The sequence below is a fragment of the Molossus molossus genome, unplaced genomic scaffold (assembly GCF_014108415.1).
Source record: "Molossus molossus isolate mMolMol1 unplaced genomic scaffold, mMolMol1.p scaffold_m16_p_3, whole genome shotgun sequence".
Classification (NCBI taxonomy): domain Eukaryota; kingdom Metazoa; phylum Chordata; class Mammalia; order Chiroptera; family Molossidae; genus Molossus; species Molossus molossus.
The window spans coordinates 86,760,036-86,787,155 of NW_023425366.1; the positions used below are offsets into that span (position 1 = coordinate 86,760,036).

Consider the following 27,120-nt stretch of genomic DNA (forward strand, 5'->3'; position numbering starts at 1 on the left):
TTTTAAAATTGTTTAAAAATTTTTGAAGAGTAATATGGTATTAGAAGTAAAATGCCCCCTTTCTGTACCCAACCTCCATGTTCCATTGTGCACAAGTGATCATTGCTATGTGTAATTTCTTATCTTTATAAATACTTAAGAGTCAAAGTTAGGCATTAATATGAAGCCACAAGAAAAACAGCAAATACGACCTTTACATTTTATGTATTGATTCTAATAGTATTTGTAAGGAAACATCTTGCATAGATTTACTTTAAAAAGCTAGTGCTTGCTGATTTTTCTGCAAATTAAATTGTTTTTATGGGGCAGGGATTAAATTAGATGGCCAGTGACTTCATTTTGAAATGTTAGAGGAAAGGAAATAGGATATGATTTATTTTGAGTGTTTGAGGGAATATGAGACAGACATTTCAGTATCTTTCCACATTAAGGCTCAAAATGTTTTCAACCTTTTTTTTTTTTTTTTTAATTTGAGGGTTTTAAAAATCTATTTTATAAAGATAAAAATTCCAGACCCTCCCTGCGTCCCAGTTTTGATACACAGCCTGTGTCAATCAGGATTCTGTCAGGAAAACAGAAGCTCCTCCAGGTTTTCCAGGTGTGAGGGTTTTCGTACAGAGAACCGGAGGATCATATAACCATTGAAGGGCTGGGGAAGTGCATGTCGGAGACTGTCGATGTCCATCTTCGCCTGCAGCAGGTGGCAGTAGATGTGCTGTCATCTTATATCTTCTCTTGAGACTGCCTGCATCTGTAGGCTTTTCCTACGTTTTCATGCTTTAGGTGATTATCTAACTCAGTTCTATATATGTCCCAGAGAAGGGACTGTATTTCCTGGATCTTCCCCTGTGATTCCAGAGACTATAGAAAGAGGCAGTGGTGAATGTTGAGTTGACAGCTGACCATTTGACACACAATTCTGGGGATCTGAACCCTTCCTCTCAGCTGATTAGCAGAAAATAATGAAGCCATACTATTTTGTCAAGCCTTACTTTTTATGGTTAGTATTACAAAAACAGGTTTATTTTTCATATGTAGTTATTATATAGTGTTGAACATTCTTTTTCAAATTAAATATGCACCTTCTTCTCTCCCTCCCAAATTCTGATTTGTATCCTTCAGGGGAAATGTTTATGGGGCTATTAAAGTTAAATATACAGGGTGGGGCAAAAGTAGTTTTATAGTTGTTCATACGGAAGGTAATACAATAATTAAGAAATAAGAATACAAGAATAAACTCTGTGTTTCATGTACTCATAACTATAAACTTACTTTTGCCCAAGCCTGTATATTAAATAAATGAAATATTCAATTTGTTGCCTAGCCACTTTTTAAGTACTCAATAGCCACATGTGGTTAGTGTCTTCAGCATTAGTACAGAAATAGGACATTTTCATCTTCACCAAAAGTGATATTGGACAGTATTATTTTAGATTGTATTTGCAAAATATTTCTTACTTATCCCCTCTCCCCCCCCCCTTTTTATTGTAGGTGAAAGAATTATCTTAGGGGCTAATTTTTTATAACATTAGATCATCTATATTTTGATTTATTATATGCCTGCAATATAAATGTATTTTTCTTGGAAATGAATTCTGTTGAGTGAATAGTATTTGTCATATGCTTTGATCCACAGAATTTAGAAATTGTCCTGGCCAGGTTGCTCAGGTGCTTAGAGTGTTGTCCTGCTAGGCCAAGGTTGCAGGTTCGATCCTCAGTCAGGGGACATACAAGAATCTGCTGATGGATGCATAAATAAGTGAAACAACAAATTGGTGCCCCCCTCCTCCCCCTCCACCTTCCTCTCTCTGTCTCAAATCAATAAATAAAAATAAAAATAAAGAATTTAGAAACCATTTCAAGAGATATTACTGAAGTTTTGTACTAATTTCCTTTTCAGACTCAGTGGAAGCAGGAGAGAAGGTTGTGAAGACGGCACTGGATGCTTTTGGAAGAATAGGTGATGTTTCTTTGCACTTATGGCACTAACAGAGCAGCCACTACCTTCCTAATAAAATATTTTTTATTTTACTTTTATTTACTAAAAACTTCTTTTTCTTGATAATCAAGTATTTAGACTTATTTAAAAAATTGATTACGGTACATAACCTACCTTATTCCACAAAGGGCTTGAGGTGTGACACTTTTTATGTATATATGTGTTTTGTTTTATATTTTTCTGCACTTCAGTAGCTTTTAAAAACTTATAATCATTCTCTCAGTCCCCTTTTTACAATAATTTAATTATACCCCAAATACATTTATAAAATAAAAAAATAAAAACATATTTTAGCAATAGAGGACCCAGTGGAATCTTTTGGATAGTTATAATGGTTTAAATTAAAATGATTTAGTATTTTGCAAATTAATTAAGATGAATTATATACAGTTGACCCTTAAAACAATGTGGTAGTTTGGGGTGCTGACCCCCCATGCAGTTGAAAATTTATGCATAACTTTTGACTCCCCAAACACCTAACTACTAGTTGTCTATTGATAATATAAGCAATTAACATGTATTTTGTATATTATATGTATTATATACTGTATTTGTACAATGAAGTAAGCTAGAGAGAAGCACATGTTGTTAAAACCATAAGGGACAGAAAATACATTACAATACTATACCATATTTATTGATGTTGTAAGTTTGTGTCAACTGTTTACAAGATGAATTGTCTGTAAGTACCTATATTAATATTGTCTTATATGATACAGAACACTGTGTTATATGTATTATGAATACTAGACATTAAAATGAAAAGATAATGTGAAAGAAATTCATATTTGCAGGTATAAAGATTCATACATTGACAATGAAAAAGTAGCAATATGATTGATGGTGTAATCAATATGATTACTTCAAAGTAGCCTACCCTATACACACTAATGACTGGTTATAAGATTTTTATGGTATATAGTTAGATTCATGATACAGTATTGGAAACATTGTTACATTTTTCAGAAACCACTTACCTATGATGATAGGCTGATATTTAGTTTCTCCAATTAGAGAGGTCCATACTTTAAGGTAATATAATTTTTTGAAAGACAGTGTTATAAAATAGTAAGAAAACTAACACATTACTAATTTCATATTGGATATCACTCACCTTATGTGTGTGTAAGGATAGGCTGTCCACTTCTATACAAGTCTTGCACAGTGTTTTACGTGATGAATACTTAGGCCGTGACGATGACAAAAATGTCACATACAGTTCTTGCTGTATATTTGTACGCACGCACGCACACACACAAGTTTATTAACTGTGTCATGGTGGTTATTTACTGTTCATTTAGTGGAAGTGAACAAGCATGAAGGTCTTCATCCTCGTCTTTATGTTGAGTGGGCTGAGGAGGAGGAGGAAGTGGAGGGTTGGTCTTGCTGCCTCGGGTGACTGGGGTGGAAAAGGTGGAGGACTTGGAAGGAGGGGCAGGCACGCTAGTGTAACTTTATGGAAATACATGATCATTTCCGACTTTTACATTTTCATCTCTTTAAAAATGTTTCTATATGGTACCGTCCTTCTTCCACCATTTGCTTTAGTTTCAGTGCCCATATCATTGAAGGGTCTGTGTCGTAAAAGAAGTCTAAAGCAGTCTTGAGTAATTGGAACCCTTCTGCCAGATCTGTCTCATGTCGGTTTGTCTGGGCACTGCTTGTTTCACACCTTCTGCCTCACTGCCTGGCACTGATACTCATGAAGTTGTCTTCTGTTAATTCCTTTGGTGTGGTGTCTGTTAGCTCTTAAATTTCTACAAGATCCAGATCTTGAAATACCCCCCCCCCCCCGCCATACACACACCCCTTCTTTGCCATATCCACAATCTCTTTCATGCTTTCCTGGATTGGGTCTGTTGTGAATCCTGTGAAGTCCTGCACAACATTTGGACACAGTTTTCCCCAGCAGGATTGATTGTTTCGGGCCCGATAGCTTTCAGTGGCTTTTTCTGTAACAGCGATGGCATCTTCAGTGGTGTAATTCTTTCAGACTTTCATGAGGGTCTCTCTGTCAGGGTTTTCTTCGAGAGTGCTGACAATTCTTTCCATAGAATATTGTGTATAATGAGCCTTACATGTTAAGGCTTAATTGGAGACATTGTGTTAGGGAGCAAGTAGACTACCTTCATCAACTTTGACATTGAACTCATGGGGTTCTTGGTGGTGAGGGGCATTACCCAATATTCAAAGAACTTTAAAAGGCAGGCCCTTACTAGCAAGATACTTCCTAACTTCAGGGACAAAGTGTTGATGAAACCAGTCCAGAAAAAGGATTCTCATAGTCCAGGCCTTACTGTTGTACAACCACAAGGCTGGCAGCTGATGCTTATCTTTCCCTTCAGGGCATGGGATTTAGCAGCTTTATAGGTGGGGGCAGTCCTGATGCCTGACTGCATTTGCACAAAATAGTAGTTAGCTGTGCCTTCCTGCCTCAAATGATGATGCGCATTTCTCTTCCTTACTTTTGTGGCATTTGTTTTTTCCAGAATAGAGCACTGTCATTTGCATTAAAAACCTGTTCAAGCAGATATTCTTTCTTCTCTGTGATTTTCTTAATGGTATCTGGGAACCTGTCTGCTGCCTCTTGGTCAACAGAAGCTGCTTCTCGTGTTATCTTGATACATTTTAAGCCAAACCTCTTTCTAAAATTATCAGACCATCCTTTGCTGGCATTAAAGTCTCCAGCTTTGGATCCTTCATCATCCGTTGGCTCTAAGTTGTCATGTCATGAGTTTGGTTTTCCCCAAGTCACAGTAGTGTCTGTAGTCATGCCTTTCTCACAGCAGGCCTTCACCCTCATACAAGCTGCATTTTCAATACAAGATAACAAGGTGTTTTACAAACAGTGCAAAGTTTTCACGACTGCTGATGTAGCTGCAGTGACAGCTTCATGAATGTCCTTTTTTTTTTTTTTTTTTTTAGCAATGGTCCTTATGCTGGATTCATTCATCTTGAAATGTAGGCAGCCGCAGTTAGAGCTTTCAATTTATGGTACATATTAAGCAATTTAACTTAAAAAATGTTTAGATAGAATACTTTATTCAAACCCATCAGAGAAATGGGTAGGTTGGGTCTGTAACAATGCGTCATGTTTTAAAGCATGGGCCAGTAATCATATATGAGAGTATATACTGCTGCATACAAATTAACTCATCAGACCACAACTTTTCAGTGTTTAAAACAGAATAAGCTTCCCTATAAAAGCAGCACCTTTGTGAAATTTTAACTTTATTCCTCTCCTTCCTCACCCTCTCCTTTAACAGGATCCACACCCACCTCCCTATAATCCTTCTCAAGGGCAGCCATGTCCTCACAGGCCTCAGATGACTCTCCTTCCTCCATGCCCTCACCCACATACCAGTGGACAAAGGCATGCTGGGCACACCTCAGGTCAAACCTGAGGTCCAGGCGAGCCCAGGCCTCAGCAGTAGCTGTGGTGTCGCTCAGCATGCACACAGCTCGCTGTACTTTGGCCAGGTCTCCGCCTGATACCACAGTGGGGGGCTGGTAATTAATGCCAACTTTGAAGCCAGTGGGGCACCAGTCCACACACTGGATGGTACGCTTGGTCTTGATGGTGGCGATGGCAGAATTGACACATGTTTGGAGATCATGTCACTTCAGTACAACAGGCAGCAAGCCATGTATTTACCATGGTGAGGGTCACATTTCACCACCTGGTTGGCTGGCTCATAGCACACACTGGTGACCTCTGCTCCAGAGGCTGTTCCTGGTGGGCTCTCTCAGCAGAGATGACAGGGGCATATGTGGCCACAGGGAAGTGGATGCAGGGATAGGGCATCAGGTTGGTCTGGAATTCTGTCTGATCAACATTCAGGGCTCCATCAAACCTGGGGAAGCAGTGATGGAGGACACAATTGGACCTGTCACCCTATTCAGGTTAGTGTAGGTTGGGTGCCCAGTGTCTAGGTTTCTATGACAGATGTTGTAGATGGCCTCATTGTCAACCATGAAGGTACAATCAGAGTGCCCCAGCGTGGTAGGATGAGTTGTGGGGCTCAACTACAGCCGTGGAAACCTGTGGGGCTGGGTAAATGAACTCCAGCTTGGACATATTGTCACAATCACAGAAAGACATTCCATCAGCAGGAAGGAGAGCTCAGAGCCAGGTCTAGCACCACAGATGTGGAAACCAAGAAGCCCTCAAGACCTGTGCACTGGCCAGCCAGTTTCCAAACTCAGTCCAGGATGAGGTCAATGATCTCCTTGCCAGTTGTGTAGCACCACAGGCATAGTTGTTGACAGCATCTTTCTTGCCTGCAATCAGCTTAGGGTGGAAGAGCTGGCGATAGGAGCCAGTGTGAACGTCCGTCATCCATGACTGTGGGTTCCAGGGCTCCAGACACTGCCCTGGGCATATGCTGGCCAGCGCCTGTCTCACTGAAGAAGGTGTTGAAGAAGTCATCTCCCCCCACAGTGGTCTTTTCACTTGGCATCTGGCCATCGGGCTGGATGCCATGTTCCAGGCCGTAGTGCTTCCAGCAGGCATTGCTGATCTGGACACCAGCCTGGCCAGTGTGGGTGGAGACGTACTCACGTATGGTTGTGGCTTTGCGGCTGCCAAGCAGATGAGCAGACCAAAGAGAAAAGTTACTGCTTCTTAAGGTGTGACTCCTAGGCAGCTGATGTAAGAGAATTTGCTTACCTTTTTCTTATCTCGTGACCTTTTGCTGCTTCTTGGGAGCACTCCAGCATCAATAGTGGTGCTTCATATGGGTCCCATGGTGTTATTCAGGTTTATAGTATTGCACTAAAAAGTGAAAAATGCAGGAGAACCATGAGAGATCACTTTTTACTGCTGTTTGCTGAAGAGAGGCACTTCTCATGCAGAGCGATTAGCATCACATGGCATTTTAATTGGATACTTGCAACACTTGATCTCACTGCAACAGCAACAGGAGGTGGCTAGAAAATCGTTATAGTAGTACAGAATGTACTACAGTTAATTTTATGCAGTTATGTAATTGTGTATCTTTACGATTATTTGCTTTTCTCTTCTGTGAATGACAGCACGTATGGTCTGTGTTTGTGTGCATGTTTTGGTAAATTTTAACTTTTTTAATAGACTTGTATATATTTTTTGGTAATGATAAGTTGACTACTATTATTTATATATATTTTATATATTCATGCATGAAATATCTTACTTTTTCTTAAGTGTTCTTGATATTTCTAGGCTATGTGGTTTGTCTGCAAGTTTTTTTCACATTGTGGCAAATCTATAGAAGTTTCTCTAATATATTTATTGAAAAAAAAATCTATATGTAAGTGGACCTGCGCAGTTCAAAACCATGTTGTTTAAGGGTCAACTGTATAATGAAAATTTTTTTTTATGAAGCATTCCAATATATTGTTTAGTTCACTCTCCTCTAGATAATCTTTCTGGTTTAGTTCCACACAATTTTAATAAGAGATTGATTATTAAATTCTTGAGAGAAACATTTCTACAAATAAGCCCAACATGTTTACAATCTGAAAGACATTTTTTTATAATTTGAATGTACTCCCCCCTTTTAATTGTTTATTTATTTTTCTAGTCCTGTGTGGTTGAGCTGGTAAGAGACATGTTCACATGAGTGTGACAGAGGGATAGAGATCACAAAGGTGGGAAGTCATAAGGTGAAAATAGCTACATGATGGTGGTTCACCTTAAAAAGTATAATTTGTTGTCATAAGAAGAATACTATTGTGTGTTAAGACAAGACATCAGTTTCTAACTCTAATGGTTTTTTCTGGGCTTTTGACTTTTGAGTGGCAAGAAAAAATCTTAAGCTTTTAACTTTGAGTGAATGAAGTTAAACGAGGAATAGCTGGTGGTTACCACTGAATCCTAAGAACCTAAGAGATGTGCAATAGCTAATTCTATAAATAAGATGATAGAATTTCAGCAGAGGTGGAAAAATTTAGATATGTAAGTTTGAGAGCAAAGCATTGACATAATGTGGTATTTGCTGTGGTTTTGTGAATCAGATTTTTTTTTCTATAGGTATAAAATTTTGTTCTGATAGCACTCTTTACCAGTTATATATATACACTTTCCCTTGTGGGGGAAAACCGATTTGAAATGTAAGTTTTAAGCAAATGCAAATTAATATGCTTGCTGGTATTTGTGACCTGGATCTTTTTATGTTGCAGATGTTGTGATTAACAATGCTGGGTGAGTATTTCTTTTTTCATTTTTAGTGAAGTAATCTGCATGCAAAGTTTTTTTTTAAAATTGTATATTTTATCCTCTCTTAACTGATATAATATCGATTTTTTTAGAATTCTGAGGGACCGTTCCTTTAGTAGAATAAGTGATGAAGACTGGGGTAAGTTGTTTTTAATACATGTCTCTGTAGAATACACCTATCCATTTAGCCTTTTAATGTTTGATAAATTTATACATTAAAGGAAAAACTTGCTTTTATCTACTTTTGCTAATGTAAGTGATAGATAAGCTATATAACTGAAAATGAATGCTTGGAAATAAACTATTTTTCTAAACTTTTGAGAAACTTTTAAAAATTTAAATCAGTTGTCAGAAGTTACTCAGAAGGATTTTGTGCCTTTTTGTTTTTCCCCTTTTTGTCCTTGAGAAGTTGTCAGTATTTTCTAGCAGCATTAACTTTTTCTAGCAGCCTTTAGTATGCTTATCTGGCTGTGTAATTCTTATTTCAAGAGCAGGAGCAGGGTATGGAAGGGAGCCCGGGGCACTAAAAATGATGGAGAACCTAGTACTGCATGGGGAAAACCTAGATGTAATTTTGAAGCTTCTAATAAGTAGGAAAATTTTCCATTAAGAATGTCACATTGGAAAGATTCAGTTTAGATAATGAACAAATCACAGTTATGAAAAAAATACTTTTCTTTCTTTTTGCTCTTCTTTGCCCTTGCTTTCATTGGCCATCAGAACTAAAACAGTGGTGACTGAGACAGGGGCAGGCATGGTAACTGCGGTGAAGCCTATCGTTGTTTGTAGTGTGTGCTTCTAGGGAATACTGCCACAAGTTCTTTTGGGAGAAGCAAAGTATCTTTGTGACTTAAGCTAAGAAGGGCTTTCAGTTTCCTCTTTCCTTGTAAGAACTGGGGTAAGAAAGAAGCTGAGAAAGAAAAGATTTGTTGGCAGCGGGGCTTACGTTTGCACTTTCCTTTGAACTCTGGTTGGGCTGGGTGTTTCCTCCTCTGGTTTCATCCAGAGCTCACCACTCCTAACTGCCCTCCCTCCCCCACCCTTTTAAGTTCCTTTTTTCACTCGTACATTATTCTTTTAATATATAAATGAAAACATTTGATGAGGCCCCAATTTAAAACAGAGGTAAGTAAGTATGGTTAAACACTTAATAATTAAAATAATCAAATTAAATCTAAATAAATTGAGTTGAAAATGAAATCTAGAAGTTTTTGTCTATCAGAATCATTCTCCAGGTTGTCGATTCATTAGATTAACATCTCTAAAAACAGATAGGCTTCTCTGTCTTCCTCTTCTCTCCTTCCGGTCCTCTGTTTTCTACCCACACCCCGCTTCTCTCTTAACTCATTTATAAACCCTGGGAAAAATAGGGATGTAGGGATTTACTGAGCATTTTTAAACATTTCTTGACGATGAACTGTGTGGGTTATGATTATGCTTTAGCTAATGTTTATGTTTAGTCCCAACTATATATGTGAATTTTTTGAATGTTGTATTAGTGAATTTTTTTTTATAAAGTAGGCATAAATTAAAGATGGCATTGTATTTAGATATGTTCAGGGATTTCAATAATTTTATCATAAATTATAGGCAAAACAGGTATGAAAATTGATTGGTTTCATAATTGGTACAAAAGTAAAAATGTTTACTCAGAGAGTGGTGTGACATTTGTTTATTTTAATGCTAAGTATAAAATGAACATCTATTTATAAGTAAATCATTACTTATGTTGATTCTGAGACATGTCTATTGGAATTTTTGACAAAATATATAATGAAAATATTTTCTTGTTTTAGATATAATTCATAAAGTTCATTTGCGGGGCTCATTCCAAGTGACCCGGGCAGCATGGGATAACATGAAGAAACAGAAATTTGGAAGGTAGGGTTGCATATGGCTTTCAAGGGTAGATTAGAGATGTGTGTGGGTTCTTGTGTACAGGGAATGATAGTTGCTTTGACACTGAGGAAAACATCTTCAGATATGCGTAGGCTTTTTAAATGTAGTTTTGGCACATACCCTCTTATTAAATAGGTCATTTAGCAACAGGTGAGCTGAGCTGAACAGCTTTATATGTATTTTCACCTACTTTTCATTATTGATGATTTTTCTGCTATTCTGATATTTTAATAGTGCAAACATTGATGATTTAGCTGTACTTTATTCTCTAACCAAAATATCATTTTGTGTATCCGGTGGCCAGCTGGGAAGAGATGAGTGGCTGTTTCCTGCTGTTGGTACTTGTGAGACATGAGTTAGTCTTTATAAACTGTTTAGAAACTGTAAGACTCTCATGGTTGTGTCTCTGGGAGTGACTCAGAACGTGGTAGAGCTAGTAAGTGGGTGAGATTGGGTCAGAATATGAGATGACATTATTTTAATGAGGTGTTTAATGTTATCCGGAAAAGGAGAGGGTCAGAGTGGTGGGGACTAAAGATTTAGAACTGCTTTATCTAATATTACTTACTAGAACTTTAACTTATATATTGCCAATTTATTTTATGTTTATAAATATTTATTGTTGTTTTCAACAGATAGCAAATGTGCATTCTTACACATGAACTTATTTGGTTCTGATCAGGGATTCTTTTTAAAATAGTTAGATTTTGTAGTTGAAGTTTGAGAGATTACTTTTATTATTAATATTATTTTAGATATATGAATCATGGCTGTAAGAACCTAATGGCAGTATACAGAGTTGTTTTTGAAAGGTGTAATAGTACTGGAAAAAAAGACATAGTGTTGCAACATACCAAATCATAGAAAAGATGATATTGGATTGATTTTCCTTTTAGGATCATTATGACTTCATCGGCTTCAGGAATATATGGCAACTTTGGCCAGGCAAATTATAGTGCTGCAAAGCTGGGTCTTCTGGGCCTTGCAAATAGTCTTGCAATTGAAGGCAACAAAAACAACATTCATTGTAACACTATTGCCCCTATTGCTGCATCACGGTTGACTCAGACTGTTCTGCCTTCAGGTAAGTAGCTTAGATTTTCAGTACTGTTAGCCACAACAAACCTTTGTGAAATGAGTTTTGCAGAAGTATTTAATTTTCTGAATAGTTAAATTATTTTTCTTACAATTTCAAAAAGCATTACGTATGTTCATTACAGAAAATTTAGAAAAGTACAAGGGAAAGAATAAAAAATAAGCCATAATTCTACCACACTGAGATAAACTTTAATTCTTTTTCTCTGTATAGGTAGACCTACATAATTTTTTTTAATAGAGTGAGGTAATAGCATTTTTATTGTTTTATAATAATAATTTTTTAATTAATTAATTAATTAATATTCTCACCTGAGGACATTTTTCCATTTTTTGTTCAGATAGAGTGGGAGGGAGAGAGAGAGAAACATCAATGTGAAAGGGACACATTGAGTGGTTGCCACCCGCCCGACCCAACCAGGGCCGGGGACAAACTGCAACTGAAGTATGTGCCCTTAGTGGGAATCAAACCCAGGTCTCTCTAGACCACAGACCAATGCTCTAACTGCTGAGCCAAACCGGCCAGGGCTATTTTTTTATTTTTTATTTTTTTATCCTCTCCCGAGGACATTTTTCGATATTTTGTTCAGATAGAGTGGGAGGAAGAGAGAGAGAGAGACATCGAGGTGAAAGGGACACATCAAGTGGCTGCCACCCACACAACCTAATCAGTGCCAGGGACAAATTGCAACCGAGGTATGCGCCCTTAGTGGGAACCGAACCCGGGTCTCTCTGGACCGCAGGCTGACGCTCTAATGCTGAGCCAAACCAGCCAGGGCTATAATAATAAGTTTTAAAAATAATTAAGAGTATTGACTCATTGGTTGTTTAGTAGCATGTTGTTTAGTCTCTATGTATTTGTAGTTTTTCAAGTTTCTTCTTGAAACTGATTTCTAGTTTCATGCCGTTGTGTTCAGAAAAGATACTTGGTATGATTTCAGTATTTTTGAATTTATTAAGACTTGTTTTGTGACCAAGTGTAACCTATCCTGGAGAATGTTTCATGTACACTTGGAAAGACTGTGTATTGGGATGAAAGGTTCTGTATGTATCTATTAATTCCATTTGATACATGTCATTTAAGGCTAGTACTCTTATTGAGTTAGTGGTGATGAACTTCTTTAGTATTAGCTTCTCTGGGACACTCGCCTCCAATTCTGAATGAAACCTTGCCCCATAGAGTATTTATTCTTGGTTGTGAGTTTTTTCTTGTCAGCATTTAAAATATATCCTGCCTCTCCCTTCTGGCCTGCAAAGTTTCTACTGAAAAATCAGCTGATAGTCTTATGGGGTTTTCCTTGTGATAAGTCATTTTTCTCTTGCTGTCTTTAAAATTCTATTTTTAACTTTTGCCATCTTTATTATACATGTTTTAGAGTGGATCTCTTTAAGTTCATATTGTTTAGAACTCTCTGTGCTTCCTGAACCTAGATGTCTTTTTCCTTCCCTAGGTTAGGGAAGTTTTCAGTGATTATTTCTTCAAATAAATTTTCTGCCCATTTCTTTCTTTTGCCTCTTCTGGGACCCCTGTAATGTGAGTGTAAGTATGCTAGATGTTCTAGAGGTCCCTTTAACTATCTTTTTAAAGTTTTTATTTTATTGATCTTTTTTTTAGAGAGAGTAGAGAGTCTATCTCTGTCTCCCTCTCCCTTCCTCTCTCTCTAAAATCAGTAAAGAAAGAAACATCAGTGTGAAAGAGAAACATCTGTTGGTTGCCTTTCTTATGCACCCTGACCAGGGATTGAACCTGCAACCTAGGTATGTGCCCTGACTGGAAATTGAACCTGCCACCTTTTGGTGTACAGTATAATGCTCCAACCAACTGAACCACATTGGCTAGGGCTAAATGTCTTATTAAAATTTTTTTTTCTGCTTTGATTAGGTGATTTCCACTGTTATGTCTTTCAGATCACTGATCTTTCTTTTTTTTTTTTTTATCCTCACCCGAGGATATTTGCATTTATCTTTAGATAGAGTGGGAGGGAGAAAGAGAGAGAGAGAGAAACATCGAGTGGTTGCTAACCACACGACCCCAACCGGGGCCAGGGACAAACTGCAACCAAGGTATGTGCCCTTAGTGGGAACTGAACCCAAGACTCTCTGGCCCGTGGGCCAACGCTCTAACTGCTGAACCAAACTGGCCAGGGCCTGATCTTTCTTTTGTATCAACCAATCTGTTGTTAATCTCTCTAGTTTATTATTTTTATTTCAGTTGACTTTCTTTGTTTACTTCTATGAATTAAGTGGAACAGCTACTTACTCCATTCTTGAAGGAGTGGCCTTGCATAGGAGTGATCCCTGTATAGACTGTGTGTGCCAGATGGTTTGGCAGGCTGGCTGGAACTGGAGTGGGCTTAGTTCCGGGGAGTCCCAGGTTGTGCAGTGTCGGGGCCATCTTGGTGGGATGGCTGGAGCTGGAGTGGGAGTGGGTGGGTGGGTTGTCCCAGAGCGCTCTGTGCTGGGCATGCTTCGTGAGATGACTGGAGCTGGAGCAGGTGCGGTTTGGGGGTATCTTGGGGCACTGTCATGCTGGGGCTGCCTTGGTGGGATGGCTGGAGCTTCAGTGGGTGTGGACATGAGGGTCCTGGGGTGCACTGTGTTGTGATTACCTTGTCAGGATGGCTGGAGCTGGGGCGTGTACCACTGGGGCTGCCTTGGTGCTAGATATGGAGTAGGCACAGGCTGGAGGTAACCTGGGGCATGACTCACCAGTTCCATTCTGGCAGGATGGTTGGACAGGTGCAATTGGGGGGAAGGGGTCCTGGGACACTCTTCACTGGGGCTGTCTTTGGGGGATGGCTGGAGCTGGTATGGACCACAACTCCGGGAACAATGGAATGGCCTTGGCAGTCAGGATGGAGTGCCTGGACCATGCTCCTGTCCCTGCTGTTCAGGTGTATGGGTAACATAAAAACGATGCTCTTTGTTACCTCTGATCCTGGAGAGAGTTCCAGCATTCTCCACTCATTTGGCAGACACTCTAGGGTTTGTTAATAATACTTCCTTCACATATAGGTTGGGTGCCCTTTAACCTGCTGTTTTCTCTCTGTGCCCCAGGTGAGTCTGCATGCTGGCCCCTCAGTGGTATCCCTACTGTAGGTCACTGCTTTGGGGATGGGCTTCCCTCATCACCATGTCTCCGTATCTCCTTCCCTTCTGTTTGTCCCTCTATCATTTGCTGTGCAGAGGCTGCTCAGTCAGCCCTCAGTTCTTCTTCAGGAGGAATTTCTTTATATGTAGGTGTATATTCAGTGTGGTAGTGGGAAGATCTTTCTATGCCATCTTGGACCCTTATTTTTGTTTTTATTACTTTTTTATAGCTTAGAAAAAGCTAAAAATTAATTTGTCCCAGAGCGCTTCTTGTCTTCCTCTGAAATATCCACTTACAGGTTATCAAAGCAATTATTTGTTAAAAAACCAGATGTTATGAGTAATGTGTAGAGACATTTGTAGTTTCTTTTCTCTCGTTGAAATATATTTGATAAATTGAAAGTAATGTATATAACTTACAGGAAAATAAAACATAATCTTAGAATGAGTAGTCATGAACTAACTTTCCAAGCTATATTAGTTATTTATTGCTTTGTGATAAATTACTCTAAAATTTAGTGGATTAAAACAACAAACATGTTTATCTCACATAGTCTCTGGGGTCAGGAGTCTTTAGTAGCTTAGCAGGAAAGTTTTGGTTCTGGGTCTCTAATGAGGTTTTAATGACGTTTGCTGGGACTCCAGCCATTTGAAATCTTGTCTGGGTAGAGGATCCACTTCCAAGGTCACACATGCAAGGAGCTTTCACCAGAGCTAATAATTTGATAGAGACACAGCCATCAAGACAGAAGTTGCAGTATCTTTTAATTTCAGAAGAGTCCTTATTCTGTTGGTCACAGAGAGCAATCCTGGTACATTGTGGGAAGGGACTACAAAAATGAGTGAATAAGGAGATGGGGATCATTGGGGCCATCTTGAAGACTAGCTATCGTGCAACCCCCAAATCGGGCATTACTAATAACATATCTATCTTTGTTATTCTTTTGTCCCAACCCTCTTGCTTCCCCAAGATGTAATCACTTAAAGAAAATGATTGGTTTTCATTTTACCATTTTTTCCTTAAAAAAATACTAAAACATATTTACATAATAATTAAAATTTTTTCTTTTTAATTTTTTTTCTTCATTGATTTTAGAGAGAGGAAGGGAGAGAGAGAGAAACATCGATGAGAGAGAACATTGATTGGCTGCCTCCTGCATGCCCCCCACTGGGGATTTGGCCCACAACCTGGGCATGTGCCCTAACTGGGAATCAAACTTGTGACCTTCTGTGCATGGGTCGATGCTCAACCACTGAGCCATACTGGCCGGGCTAAATTAAAAAAAAAATTTTTTTTTGTTTATCTTCAGATAGACCGAGAGGGAGAGAGGGAGGAAGAGTGAGAGAGAGAGAAACATCGACGTGAGAGAGACACATCGACTGGCTGCCACCCACATGACCCCAACCCGGGCCAGGGACAAACTGCAACCCGAGGTACATGCTCTTAGCGGGAACTGAACCCGGGACTCTCTGGTCTGTGGGCCATTGTTCTAACCGCTGAGCGAAACCGGCAGGGCAATTAAAATGTTTTTAAAATTTTTTTAAAAATCCTCACCCAAGGATACTTTTTTCCATTTTATCTTCCGATAGAGTAGGAGAGAGAGAGGGAAACAAACAAACATTGATGTGAGAAAGACACATCGATTGGTTTCCTCCTGCATGACCTCCACCAGGGCTGGGAATGAACCGCAACCAAGATACATGTCCTTGACTGGAATTGAACCCATGACTCTTTGGTCCACGGGCTGATGCTCTACTGCTGAGCCAAACTGGCCGGGGCATTAATTAAAATGTTAAAAAAAAATACATGGCTAAAACCCCTTTATTTGTTTTGTTTGTTTTGATATTTATAAAATTGTAATATACTATGTTTTTTGGGGGGGTATTGCTCTTTGTTTTTTTAACACAATGTTATATTTCTGAGATTAATTTATATTCTGTATAGTTGTAGTTCACTGATTTTTATAATAGTTCTGTAATAGTCCATTATGTGAATTTATCTAATTCTAATTAATGGACATCTGGGTTTGTTTCCAGTTTCCATTTTTGTTAATTTGTCCTGGGTCACATGAATGAGGATATTTCTAGGTTGTGTACTTAGAAGTAAAATTGCAGAGTTACAAAATAAACAAATGCTAAACTCGATGTAATGCTAAATAATTTTAAAGTGGGTTAAGCCAATATAATATTCATCAGTTGTTACAGAGTTCTCACTGATCTCTGATTTGCCTGGGGTTTTTCAGGATCACCTCAGCCTCAATGATTCTCCAGAAGAATCCACAGAACTCAGACAAAGCTGTTATATTCATGGTTATGATTTTTTTTACACTGAAAAGATACAGATTAAAATCAGCAAAGGGGAAAGGCATATGAAGTGAAATTCATGAGAAGCCAGGATGGATGCCGTAGTGTTGCCAGCCAGGAAAGCTCACCTGAGCCTTGGTGTCCAGGCTTTTTATTGGAGGACAGTCATCTAAGCATACAGCTCCTGTGTGATTTACCTCAGCCACTAAGACCTCATCCCCACAGAGCAAAAATAGGCTTCTCCATAAGTCACAGTGTTAGCGTAAACAGTTTGATCAAACTGGTTCAGCATGGTCCCAGGACTCAGGAATACAAAAACACTCTCACTGGGCTGCATATTCCAAAGGCTCAGAGTACCCCTCAGGAGCTGGCCAAGGCCAGCTGAGTTGACCCTTTCCTGCACCCTGGTCCTTCCCAAAACTTGACATTGTTAGTATGTGCCAGTCTAGTGAGTATAAAATTGTATGTCATTGTGATATTACCTCCTTCAACCTGTTGTTTTTTTTTTTTTTGTTGTTGTTGTTCATAAAACTTGGTTTAGTAAGATGCTAGCTAATCTAGGAGTTTAGAATGTGTTTTGAGTATTGGAAAGCAAGGATATTTATTTACATTATTAGTGACAATATGAAAAAAATGCAAGTTAGAAATATTTTTTCTATGTGACATGTTACTTTCTTACCCCAGATAATAGATATTGAGTGGGATTTCATCAATGTGTTAATTGTTGCTTTCAGTACTATAAAGTTAGTCAACGCAAACATCTGAATACATATATACACACACACATATATCCTTTAACATCCCATTTTGCAATCACTATATAAAGCAAGTTACAGGGATGTTATGTTTCTTATAGGTTAAGAATTTGTTTTGTCATGTCATTTGAGATGGTTGGAGTCTCCCTTTGGTTTTCTCCTCATGCTTATAACAGAGTGGAGAACAGTGTACCTTTACATTGTTCGCATACTTGAGAGTTTTTAGGGGCTATGAAGTAAAAAGTATTTGGAGCTGCTCTTTATAGGGACTGTAAATGTCATCTTTGTTACTTTAGCATGTTGACATAAAATTATATTTTGTAATTTCACAATTAAAATTTGCAGTTTGATTCTTTAAAGAATATAAAGTATATTAGCAAATTGTATCTTGAACCTTGTAACAACTTGATGGAATAGTCAGGGAAAGCATTTTACTTAAAAGACATGTCCAGAGGAGCTGAGTGATGTGCTCACAGTCCTAAATTTCCTGCATGGCAGGGCTAGCAGTAAAATCCAGGTCTGCATACCCCTTGTATAGTACCTTTCTGCTCTGTTAAGTTGCTCACAGAAAGGATGCAGCGGGAAAATATTTCTTACACTTTATTACTCATCAGTAATGGTTGCAAGGTTCATTTCACATCATTATCTTACATGGTTGCAAGGTTCATTTCACATCATTATCTTGCTGACATTACAATTGTCAAGGCTGTTTTTTTTAGTTTTGTAGCTTCTGGTTAAATAGCTGGGAGAGCAACATAGTTTTGGGAAAGAATGGAATCTAAGTTTCTTATGTTATATAAAGCTTTGCTCACCAGTCTTTGCCTAGGCAGCTCTAACTTGACTTCTTGGAAAGGTACATATGATGTATTTAATATTAGAAGCTTGAAAGAGCTTTAGGAATGTCTCTGTTGGGATGGGAAAAGTTATTTGAAAGCCTTGACTGTTAGTGTAATTATGTACATCTAATTTGGTTCTTTGTATTTAAAATGTCTGAGTTGCCTATAATTTTATAAGTAAGACATTTTCAGAAAGTAAAATGATTGCTTAAATATATACATATTCTTGTATATAAACTTTTGTGTGGGTATATATTTCAGATGTTCTGGAAGCTTTGAAGCCGGAGTACGTGGCACCCCTGGTCCTTTGGCTTTGCCATGAGAGTTGTGAGGAAAATGGTGGCTTGTTTGAGGTATTCTGCATCCTGCTTTCTTTCAAAGCAATGTTTGTGTAATTAAATATATAAAACTGATTTAAAGTTAGTATTTTCCAGTTGCTAACATTTGTAAAACTCTGCATCAGCTGATTTAAAAAAAATATTATGGTTATGTTACAATTTATGAGAAAGTAACTGCAACTTTTTACTTTGTTCTTCATTTCTGATATTCTCACTAAATGAAAATTTGGCTGGCTTGGTGTGTTTAGTCAAATACAGAAAGTCACATTCGGTTTGAGAAGCTCAGTGGCAAAGCGGAAAGATGAGCCAGGCGAGATTTCGAATTCTTGTTCTGGCAATTGCTAGCTTCTGGAATTTTGTACAAATTAAACTCCCTGAGCTTTAGTTTTCTTTGGGTTTTGTTGTGGCAACCAGAAATCATACTTTTAAACTCTTAGCATAGAACCTAGTACATAATATATAGCAATCACCCCTCAATTTTAAATATCTTATCAGTATAGCAGGAATTTCGTTTGGGTGTGATAAATCAGTAAACGCAACTTACTATTTATCTTAACTTTAAATATAAACTCTTCTCTTTTTCCTTGTTGCAAAGCTTTTAATGTTTATTGTAAAAATACAAGCTGCATATAATTCCACCATCCATTGAGACCCACAGTTAAAGTACTTTTAGATCTCTTTATGCCACTTTATACATTTTTTTATTTCTCATTTAAATTTGATCTCTTTTTTTCTTTCTACCATGAACTGTTATATTTTACACCCCCTGCCACTCCTTTATTTGATCCTCTGTGGTAATAATGAACCTGTCGTATGAGGAATACTATTGTTATCGGAGAAATGGGTAGATTGCCCTTCTTCATTTCCATGGATTGCCCTTCTCTGTTGCTAGTGGGAGTGGGCTTTTTGGGGTGCCACTGTAATAAGCATTTCTGGAGGCCCTCATGGGAGGATGTAATGTGGTAGAAAGCTTTATTTGGGTGAAATTACATCCCTTGGTTTGAAAAATCCTATTTCCCTTAAACCAGTCCTGGAAGAGGTGCAGCTGGAGATTCAGCAGAGCTAGAAACAAAGCCAGAGTTTCCATTCCATGATGGAGTTAAGTCCAGCACAGCCTCAGGCTAGTTCCAGTCCATTAGTCCATTGTGTGGGGTCCACGTGGCTGTGGACAAATGCAGGGGAGCGTGCCTCCTGCAATAAGATCCAGGAGCCTAGCATTCAAGAGAGCAAGAGAGGGAACTCCTTTGTTCAGGAGTTTAAATATCGAATCTTCCCATGCTTGCAGTGGCCACATCTATTCTGGCCAGTGACCTGTTTCCAGGTGTGACTGACAGGCACGTAGCTTCCCGATGTCATTCAGACCTTACTGAGCCTGCATCTATTTGGCCTTCCCTTTACTCCTTTCTAGTTATTAATTAATAACTGGGTTAATTACAGTGATATCACTATGATATCCAAAAATATTTTTTGGTAGAAAAATAACCTGACTCGGTTTGAAGTGAATAGTATATTAGCCTGATTCATTCAAATAAAAAGCTGACAAATAAATAAAAAACAATGTATACATGTTTAAACAGAGGAATGTGCCTCTACTTTCTTAATGACAACCAATGAATGTGAATTGTGTAAAATTAGAGGTGGAAATAACTTTTACCACTCTAAATTTACAGAGGAGGAAAATTTGATAATATCAAGCTGAAAAATTTCCCTGTTTTTTTTAAATTTCAGGGAATTAAAAAGAAAACTTTTTATCTTTTAAAATTATTTAAATCTGGGAACAAAAATAATATATACTTTTTGTAGAAAGCTTCAAATATACAGGAAAATATATAGAGGGGAAAAAACCACCCATATCACTACTATTTAGAGATAACTACTATTAATATTCTTATGTATTTTCTTCTAGTCTTTTATTAAATGTGCATTTTATACTAATAATCCTTTTTATTATTACTTTTATTATTATATACTTTTAATTCTCATTGAGGATATTTATTTCCATTGATTTTTTTTTTTAGAGAGAGTGGAAAGGGTGGAGGGGAGAGAGAAAGAAACATCAATGTGAAGGAGACACGTAATCTGTTGCCTCCCACACGTGCCCTGACTGGGGCCAGGGATCGAACCTGCAACACAGGTATGTTTAGAAATTGAACCCTTTACCCTTTGGTGTGTGGGCTGATGCTCTAACCACTGAGACACACTGGAGAGGGCACTAATAGTCATTTAAAGTTTTTTGTTGTTAATTCTCACCCGAGGATATTTTTCCCGTTGATTTTTAGAGAGAGTAGAAGGGAAGGAGGAAGGATGAGAGAGAGACATGGTAAATTGGTTGCCTCTTGCATGTGCCCCAAACAGGGCTGAAGATCAAACCTGCAACCCAGGTTGTAGAGCTATATTATTTTTATCCATTGTTATCCAGTATTCTAATATTCTTAGTAAGATAGCTGCTTGTTTTTTTAATTTAAAAAATTCTATCAGTGGTTTCACATTAGAAGGTATAACTTTCTACCCTCTTTTTGGTAGGTTGGAGCAGGATGGATTGGAAAATGTAAGTCTCTTTTGCCATACATTATTTCCATATCTTTAAATCTGAATATCTAATTAGACCTGGATAAAGATCTTGTCAAATGCCTGATCATTGGATCTAGTGCACACATACTCAAACTCAAACATTGTCATACCAACAAGTATTCTAAAGCCTGGAAGCTGTCCTGCAGACCTGTGGGTTTTCAAGAATCTGCTCTATTTTGTGGGCAGTCCTTGTCGAGGATTTACCTCTTCTTACTCAGAACTGGCTATTCCTTCAGACAGCACGGTCTCTGTATTGATGTCCTCCCATGTCTCTGGCATCCCACGTGCTTGCTCTTCCTGTTACGGTGGTGGTTGGGGGGGGGGGGGCTCGTTTGAGAAGATGGGAGGAGCCACAGCAGGCAAGTTCTCCAGTTCTCTCATTTGATTCTGTTCTTCCTTGGAACACGAGAACAGTGAGGAGTCACACGGACAATTTTGTCGGACAGAAATGGAAACAAATCTGTGGGAATTATTCTCCTTCAGCCCAATAGTAAATTCACTTAACTCCAATCCTCTTTTACCCCAGCCCTTAAACCTTGTGAACTCCAACTTGGATAATTGCTTTAAGACATTTTTAAAAAACTGTAAGAATTCCTTTATCCCAGTTTATGTTTTCAGTTGGCTAGTGATATCAAAATTAATTGACTTATTTAGAAGGTTACCATTATTGGAGGGCATTGTTTTAACATACTGTAGACTATCAATATTTTCACCTGTTCTCTCTAGTTATTAAAATAAATTATATTACTCAAGCATTTTTAAGTGTCTTATGACATCATTTTAAAAAAAGGAAGGTTAGTTGTTACAGTAAAAGCTATGTCCGGGACTTGATCAACATGAAAGTGCTAGGAGCAGTCATTTCTGTCATTCCCCAAGACGGACCTTAATTGTGATCATCATCAGAGTCTGACCGTTACGTTTACTAAGGTTACTAGTGGTTATTTATTCCTTAGTCTTTTGAAGAAGAAAAGAATGTTAATTCTCCTCGTGGAATTTAAGCAGCTGTAATGGTTTTGGTGAATCTGCGCATTCTAGCTGACTTCCAGTGGAGAAGGAGGAGGGGGAGCAAAGGGAGGAATAGGGAGAGTTATTTGGGACTACCTGATGCAGGATTTGGTTGTCTGGAATTGTTGATCTGCTGTCACCACTAGTCCTTGGCTTGCTATCCTACAAATCTCTGTTCTGTTATATTGGAGTATATTCCGAGTGATCTATGGTCATGAAGTGAGTTTTTTAGCAAGATAACCCATAATTTAACTTTTTCTGATTTAGCATCTTATTCTGCTTTTAGTGGTGTGTCTGGTATAGTCAGAGGAGAAGTGTTTCCCTTCAGTTTCGATTTTTTTTTTTAATTGACCTAGTCTTAATGGGTTTGTTATTTTAGGAAAAATCCATTTTAAGGCATGTAGTAAAACTCTTTAAAAGTTAGAATCCTTTTGCTGAATTTCCTTTTTCTTAAAGTTAAAAAAAAAATTCAAGGGGCTCTTATGAATTTTACTTTACTTTCTGTCTCCACTTAAACTCTCTGCTCAATATCTTAGTTTTGTTTCTATAACCAGTACGCTGGGAGCGGAGCCTTGGAGCGATGGTAAGACAGAAGAATCAGCTCATGACTCCTGAGGCAGTGAAGGCTAACTGGAGAAAGATCTGTGACTTTGAAAATGCCAGCAAGCCTCAGAGATTTGGAGGTAAAGAGCCCCACACAGTCCAGTCCTGGTTGGGAAATCAGAGATAATCTCTTTTAATATGAATTGCTTTCTTTTTTAACTGTGGTGACTTAGACATTTGAATCATCTAGAGTACATTTTCTGCTCTAGTGTGTATTCGAACTCTTCAAATTTAAGATATGTCACTCTGACTGTTAGTTTTTCAGGTTTTTTTTTTAATAATCTTATTATTTGGGTGTGTGTATGGATAGGGGATCGTATGAGGTCAGTCATCCATTTGTGCTAATGCATCGACTCCTCATCTGATGGTTGGTTTCAGAGTCTTCCATTATCTAGCCATATCCTCCATACCTGACCTGCTTTTTCTTTATTTCCCAAAAACTTTAGTTAAGCCTTTTTTATTTAGGCTTAGCTCTTCTCTGTTTAGTGAATAGATTTTGTTTTAGCACTTCGTCTTTGCTACTGTTTCTCTGTTTTTCTAACATGCCTCTTCTTTCCTTTATTAGGACTTTTTTAGAAAAAGTCAAGCCCCAGATGTTCAGCAAAACCTCCCTAGATATTCTGGGCTACATTAATCTCTCTGTTAGCTGAAGAACTCTTACTCTAGAGCATCTAATCATTACTGCTTTTGTTTCATAATTATGTGGTTTCTTAAATGCATAGTTAGTTCCTTGGAGGCAGAGTCTGTATCTTGTATGTACCTGTTTTGTATTTGGTGCTAGCATAATGCAGAACTCATAGAAAGGGTTTAGTAAATGCTTGTTACCTTGAATTGAATCATCTTTGATATGCCTCAGGAGTAGATAACCAATAAAAGTAACATTATTTTTTCTAGTATAACTCTCATGTGCATAGAGTACATAAAATTTAAAGGACCTTTCTGGGAAAGCTCATGAATTAGGGTTATTTTACAGAAAACTCTTCCTCTTAGTAATGTAATTTTATATTTAATGTTTGATAGAAGAATATACCCGAAAAATGACTATTCTGTTTTTTCTTAATGGCACTTTGATGCCTGCTGATACACACACTGAAATTTTATTATGCTTTTCCTCAATCAGATGATAACATAATTGTTATGTCATTAATGGTAACATTTCTGTTTTCTGTATTTTTATATTTGAGATAAATTTAGTCTATCAGTAACAGTTGCCTGTCATTGAAAATGAATGAAAGGAAAAAGGAAGCAATATTAAAAACTTTCCTCTGATTTCAAAGTTCCACCTTGTTGCCTTGAAAGTATTAGACTAATATAAAGTAAAAGCTAACTAAATGAATTATATTATTATAAATGATAAGAAAAGACTAGTATTTGAAGTACATTTAGAAAATTTTACATTTTTAATAGAATTGAGACTTTGTAGAGCACCTGCCTATCCCAATTCTCATTTTATAGATGATGAACTAAACCCCAGAAAAACTAAATAACTGGTCCAAGCTTTCTCAGTGTTTGAGCCGAGTTAAGACAGGTTGCCTCTCCCTGAGCACAGGACTTCCAGCCTGTGTCAAGGTGACTTTCAGTTAAATAGCCTCCCCTCTAGGCAGCAGTCCGAATGGGGAGGTAAGGGCAGGATTCGTAGGAAGAAGCCTCTTCACTAGTGTCACCAGGAGTGGTGGATGTCCCTGGTCATCTCACATGCTGTAGTGTGGTTGTAGTTTTTCTCTTGAGAGTGGAAGTGGACCCATACCTCTAAGGTGTGTGTTAGAAAGTTCCCATAGCCTTCGGAATTGGATGGCATACGTGGCTGTTCCCGAGTCTCCTTTATTACCTGTTTAGACCCCAGAACAGCAATTTTCAACCCTGTCTGGAGTCACTGGTCATAGTGGTGGTTTTCTCTGGAGAATTTTTAGTACCATCTTTAGAGCTACTACTTGTACAGAGACTTAGGGGTAACCTTGGCACTGTTCCAGCCTGTAGAAGGGTGATGGTGGGTAGAGAAGGGATGTTAGTTGTCCCTCTGCCAGAGAGAAACTGCATGTCTGTAGACAAGGATCCCTTTTTACAGAGTTGTAAAATTGCTCAAAGACATTGCAAATCTCGGAGCCTCCTTAGGATCATGACCTGGGAAGAGTATGTTGAACAATGTCTTATTTTCCATTGAAAACACCCAGTTATCTGTGGTCTGTAAGTCTTCCACAGTATTTTCCCATAATAGCGGGACATATATTCAGTTCATGAGTGCCAGTCACGTCTGCAGCAGGCTTGCTGAATGTTATAGGAATAATTATCTAGCACGGCGATTTTCAACAAGTGTACTGTGGCAGGCACACTGGTGCGCGGCAGGAGTTTTTAAAACATGCAATGCCTTTCTATGTAGTCAGGGGTACTGACCTCTTTTCCCCTAGATTGTCACAAAGATGACAGTGGCCAACACAGAAATAGCTGTCCAGTGTGAATGAATCAAAATTATACCTATTTTTTTTGTCAGATTGGCAAAAAATATATTTTTTGGTGAGCTGCAGAATTTTAGTAATTAGCTTATTTGAGATGAAAAGGGTTGAAAGTTGCTGATCTAGCATATTGTAGCTTTCCTTAGTCACATCTTTAACAAACGCATTATTATTATTGTTGTTGTTGTTATTTTTTTTTTTTTAGAATCAATTAGCAGTATGATGGAAGTTCTAAGTAAAATAGATGCAGATGGAGGAGTTTCAACAAATCATACCAGCCATACAGCATCCTCAGAAGCCACGTCAGGATTTGTAAGTGGGGAAAAAGGCCTAAAGCTGTACCTTCTCTGGAGATCTTTTTCTTTTTTCTTTCATACAAAAACTTATTTCCAAGCTATTCATCAATCTGTTGTTAAATAGGAAAGATAAGTGACCACAAAACATTTCATAAAATATGTACTAAATATTTATACAATTTGAACACAGGCTAAAATATTAAATGTAACCTTTACTTTTTTTTATTTCTTTTTTTTTTGAGACTCGTTATTCCTCCTCCTTCAGTCACTATTTTTCTAACTGTTTAGAAAAGGCTAATTTATTTTAGTGCCTCTTCTGAATCGTTTCTTATAAGGCAAAGCATTGATAGAATGTATGTATTTTGGAAATAATTTCAGCATGGTTACAAGTAAAAAGCCTCCCATTGTGTCCAAAATTCTAATAGAATTGTGGTAATAGTTCATGTGAAGTTTGCTGATTTACAATCTCTTGTACTTAGCCTTAAAAAAACTCCAAAAACCAATACTTGTAGTGCACACACAGTAAGAAGTAAATCATTTGACACATTTGATTTTGGTATTTTGTGACTCAGGACAGACATAATGATAAAATTAACCATCTAACTTTAACCCTGAGAATATAATCAGTTTATAAGTGTGATTTTACTTTAGAATAGGGGTTGGCAAACTTTTGTGGTAAAGGGCCAGATAATAAATATTTTAGGCTTTCTAGACCACCTATTGTTTCTGTCACATACTTTTATTGATTTTTTTTTAAATTTATTTTTTCTTTATTGATTTTTAGAGAGAGAGGAAGGGGGAGGGAGAGAGAGAAAAAAACATCAATGAGAGGGAACATTGATTGGTCGCCTCCTGCATGCCCTCCCTGGGGATCAAGTCCACAACCTGGGCATGTGCCCTGACCGGGAATCAAACCAGTGACATCTTGGTGCATGGGTTGATGCTCAACCACGGAGCCACACTGGCCAGCCTTGATTTTTTTTTAATAACTCTTTTAAAATGAAGAAAAATTTTTTGGCTCTCATCCATTGTTTGGTGACTCCTGCTTTAGAATGAAAGTGATTGAAAATTGGGCATTATTCTTTTTTAAAAAACAATATGTTTTTATTGATTTGTTTTTTAGAGAGAGGAAGGGAGAGAGATAGAAACATCGATGTGAGAAACATTGATCGGCTGCCTCCTGCACTCCCCCTACTGGGGATTGAACCTGAAACCTGGGCATGTGCCCTGAATGGGAATCAAACCAGGACCTCTCAGCCCATATGATGATGCTCAATCCACTGAGCCATACCTGCCAGGCAACAAATTCGTTTTTAAAAGATTTTTATATATTGTGGAATATAATGAACATAACAGTCTGAGGAAGGGGGTAGTCCCAGAGATGCGGAAATGGGATACAGACTGACAATCCCCTAAATAGGGGGGTGGTGGGGAAGAGATAAACCACAGAACTTATATGTGTGTATGCATGAACAGTGGACATGGACAACAAACTGGGGAAAGGGCAGGGAGGGAGGAGGAGGGGGGAATCAGTGGGGGGGAAAAGGAGAAACATCTGTAACAAAAATTAATTAAAAAGTAAAATAAAATAAAAGATTTTTATTTTTACTTTTGAGTAGCTAACAGTTCCTGAATTAACAGGGTTTTCCAGCATCAAAGACGGGAAAGTTGAAAATGAGACAC

At 37.9% G+C, this 27,120-nt stretch overlaps 1 protein-coding gene and 1 pseudogene across 1 annotated transcript in view; one reads left to right on the forward strand and one right to left on the reverse strand.

Moving 5' to 3' along the window:
- HSD17B4 (hydroxysteroid 17-beta dehydrogenase 4) overlaps window positions 1-27,120 on the forward strand; it is a 98,829-nt gene that overhangs the window by 20,963 nt on the left and 50,746 nt on the right. Inside the window, exons 4-12 of the mRNA XM_036280921.1 lie at window positions 1,901-1,960; window positions 8,159-8,180; window positions 8,288-8,334; window positions 9,992-10,076; window positions 10,991-11,178; window positions 18,436-18,527; window positions 21,036-21,060; window positions 22,643-22,771; window positions 25,347-25,453. Of these exons, the coding sequence (XP_036136814.1) occupies window positions 1,901-1,960; window positions 8,159-8,180; window positions 8,288-8,334; window positions 9,992-10,076; window positions 10,991-11,178; window positions 18,436-18,527; window positions 21,036-21,060; window positions 22,643-22,771; window positions 25,347-25,453 (755 nt within the window). The remainder of the gene's footprint in view (window positions 1-1,900; window positions 1,961-8,158; window positions 8,181-8,287; window positions 8,335-9,991; window positions 10,077-10,990; window positions 11,179-18,435; window positions 18,528-21,035; window positions 21,061-22,642; window positions 22,772-25,346; window positions 25,454-27,120) is intronic.
- Window positions 5,231-6,474, reverse strand: LOC118642892 (annotated as a pseudogene).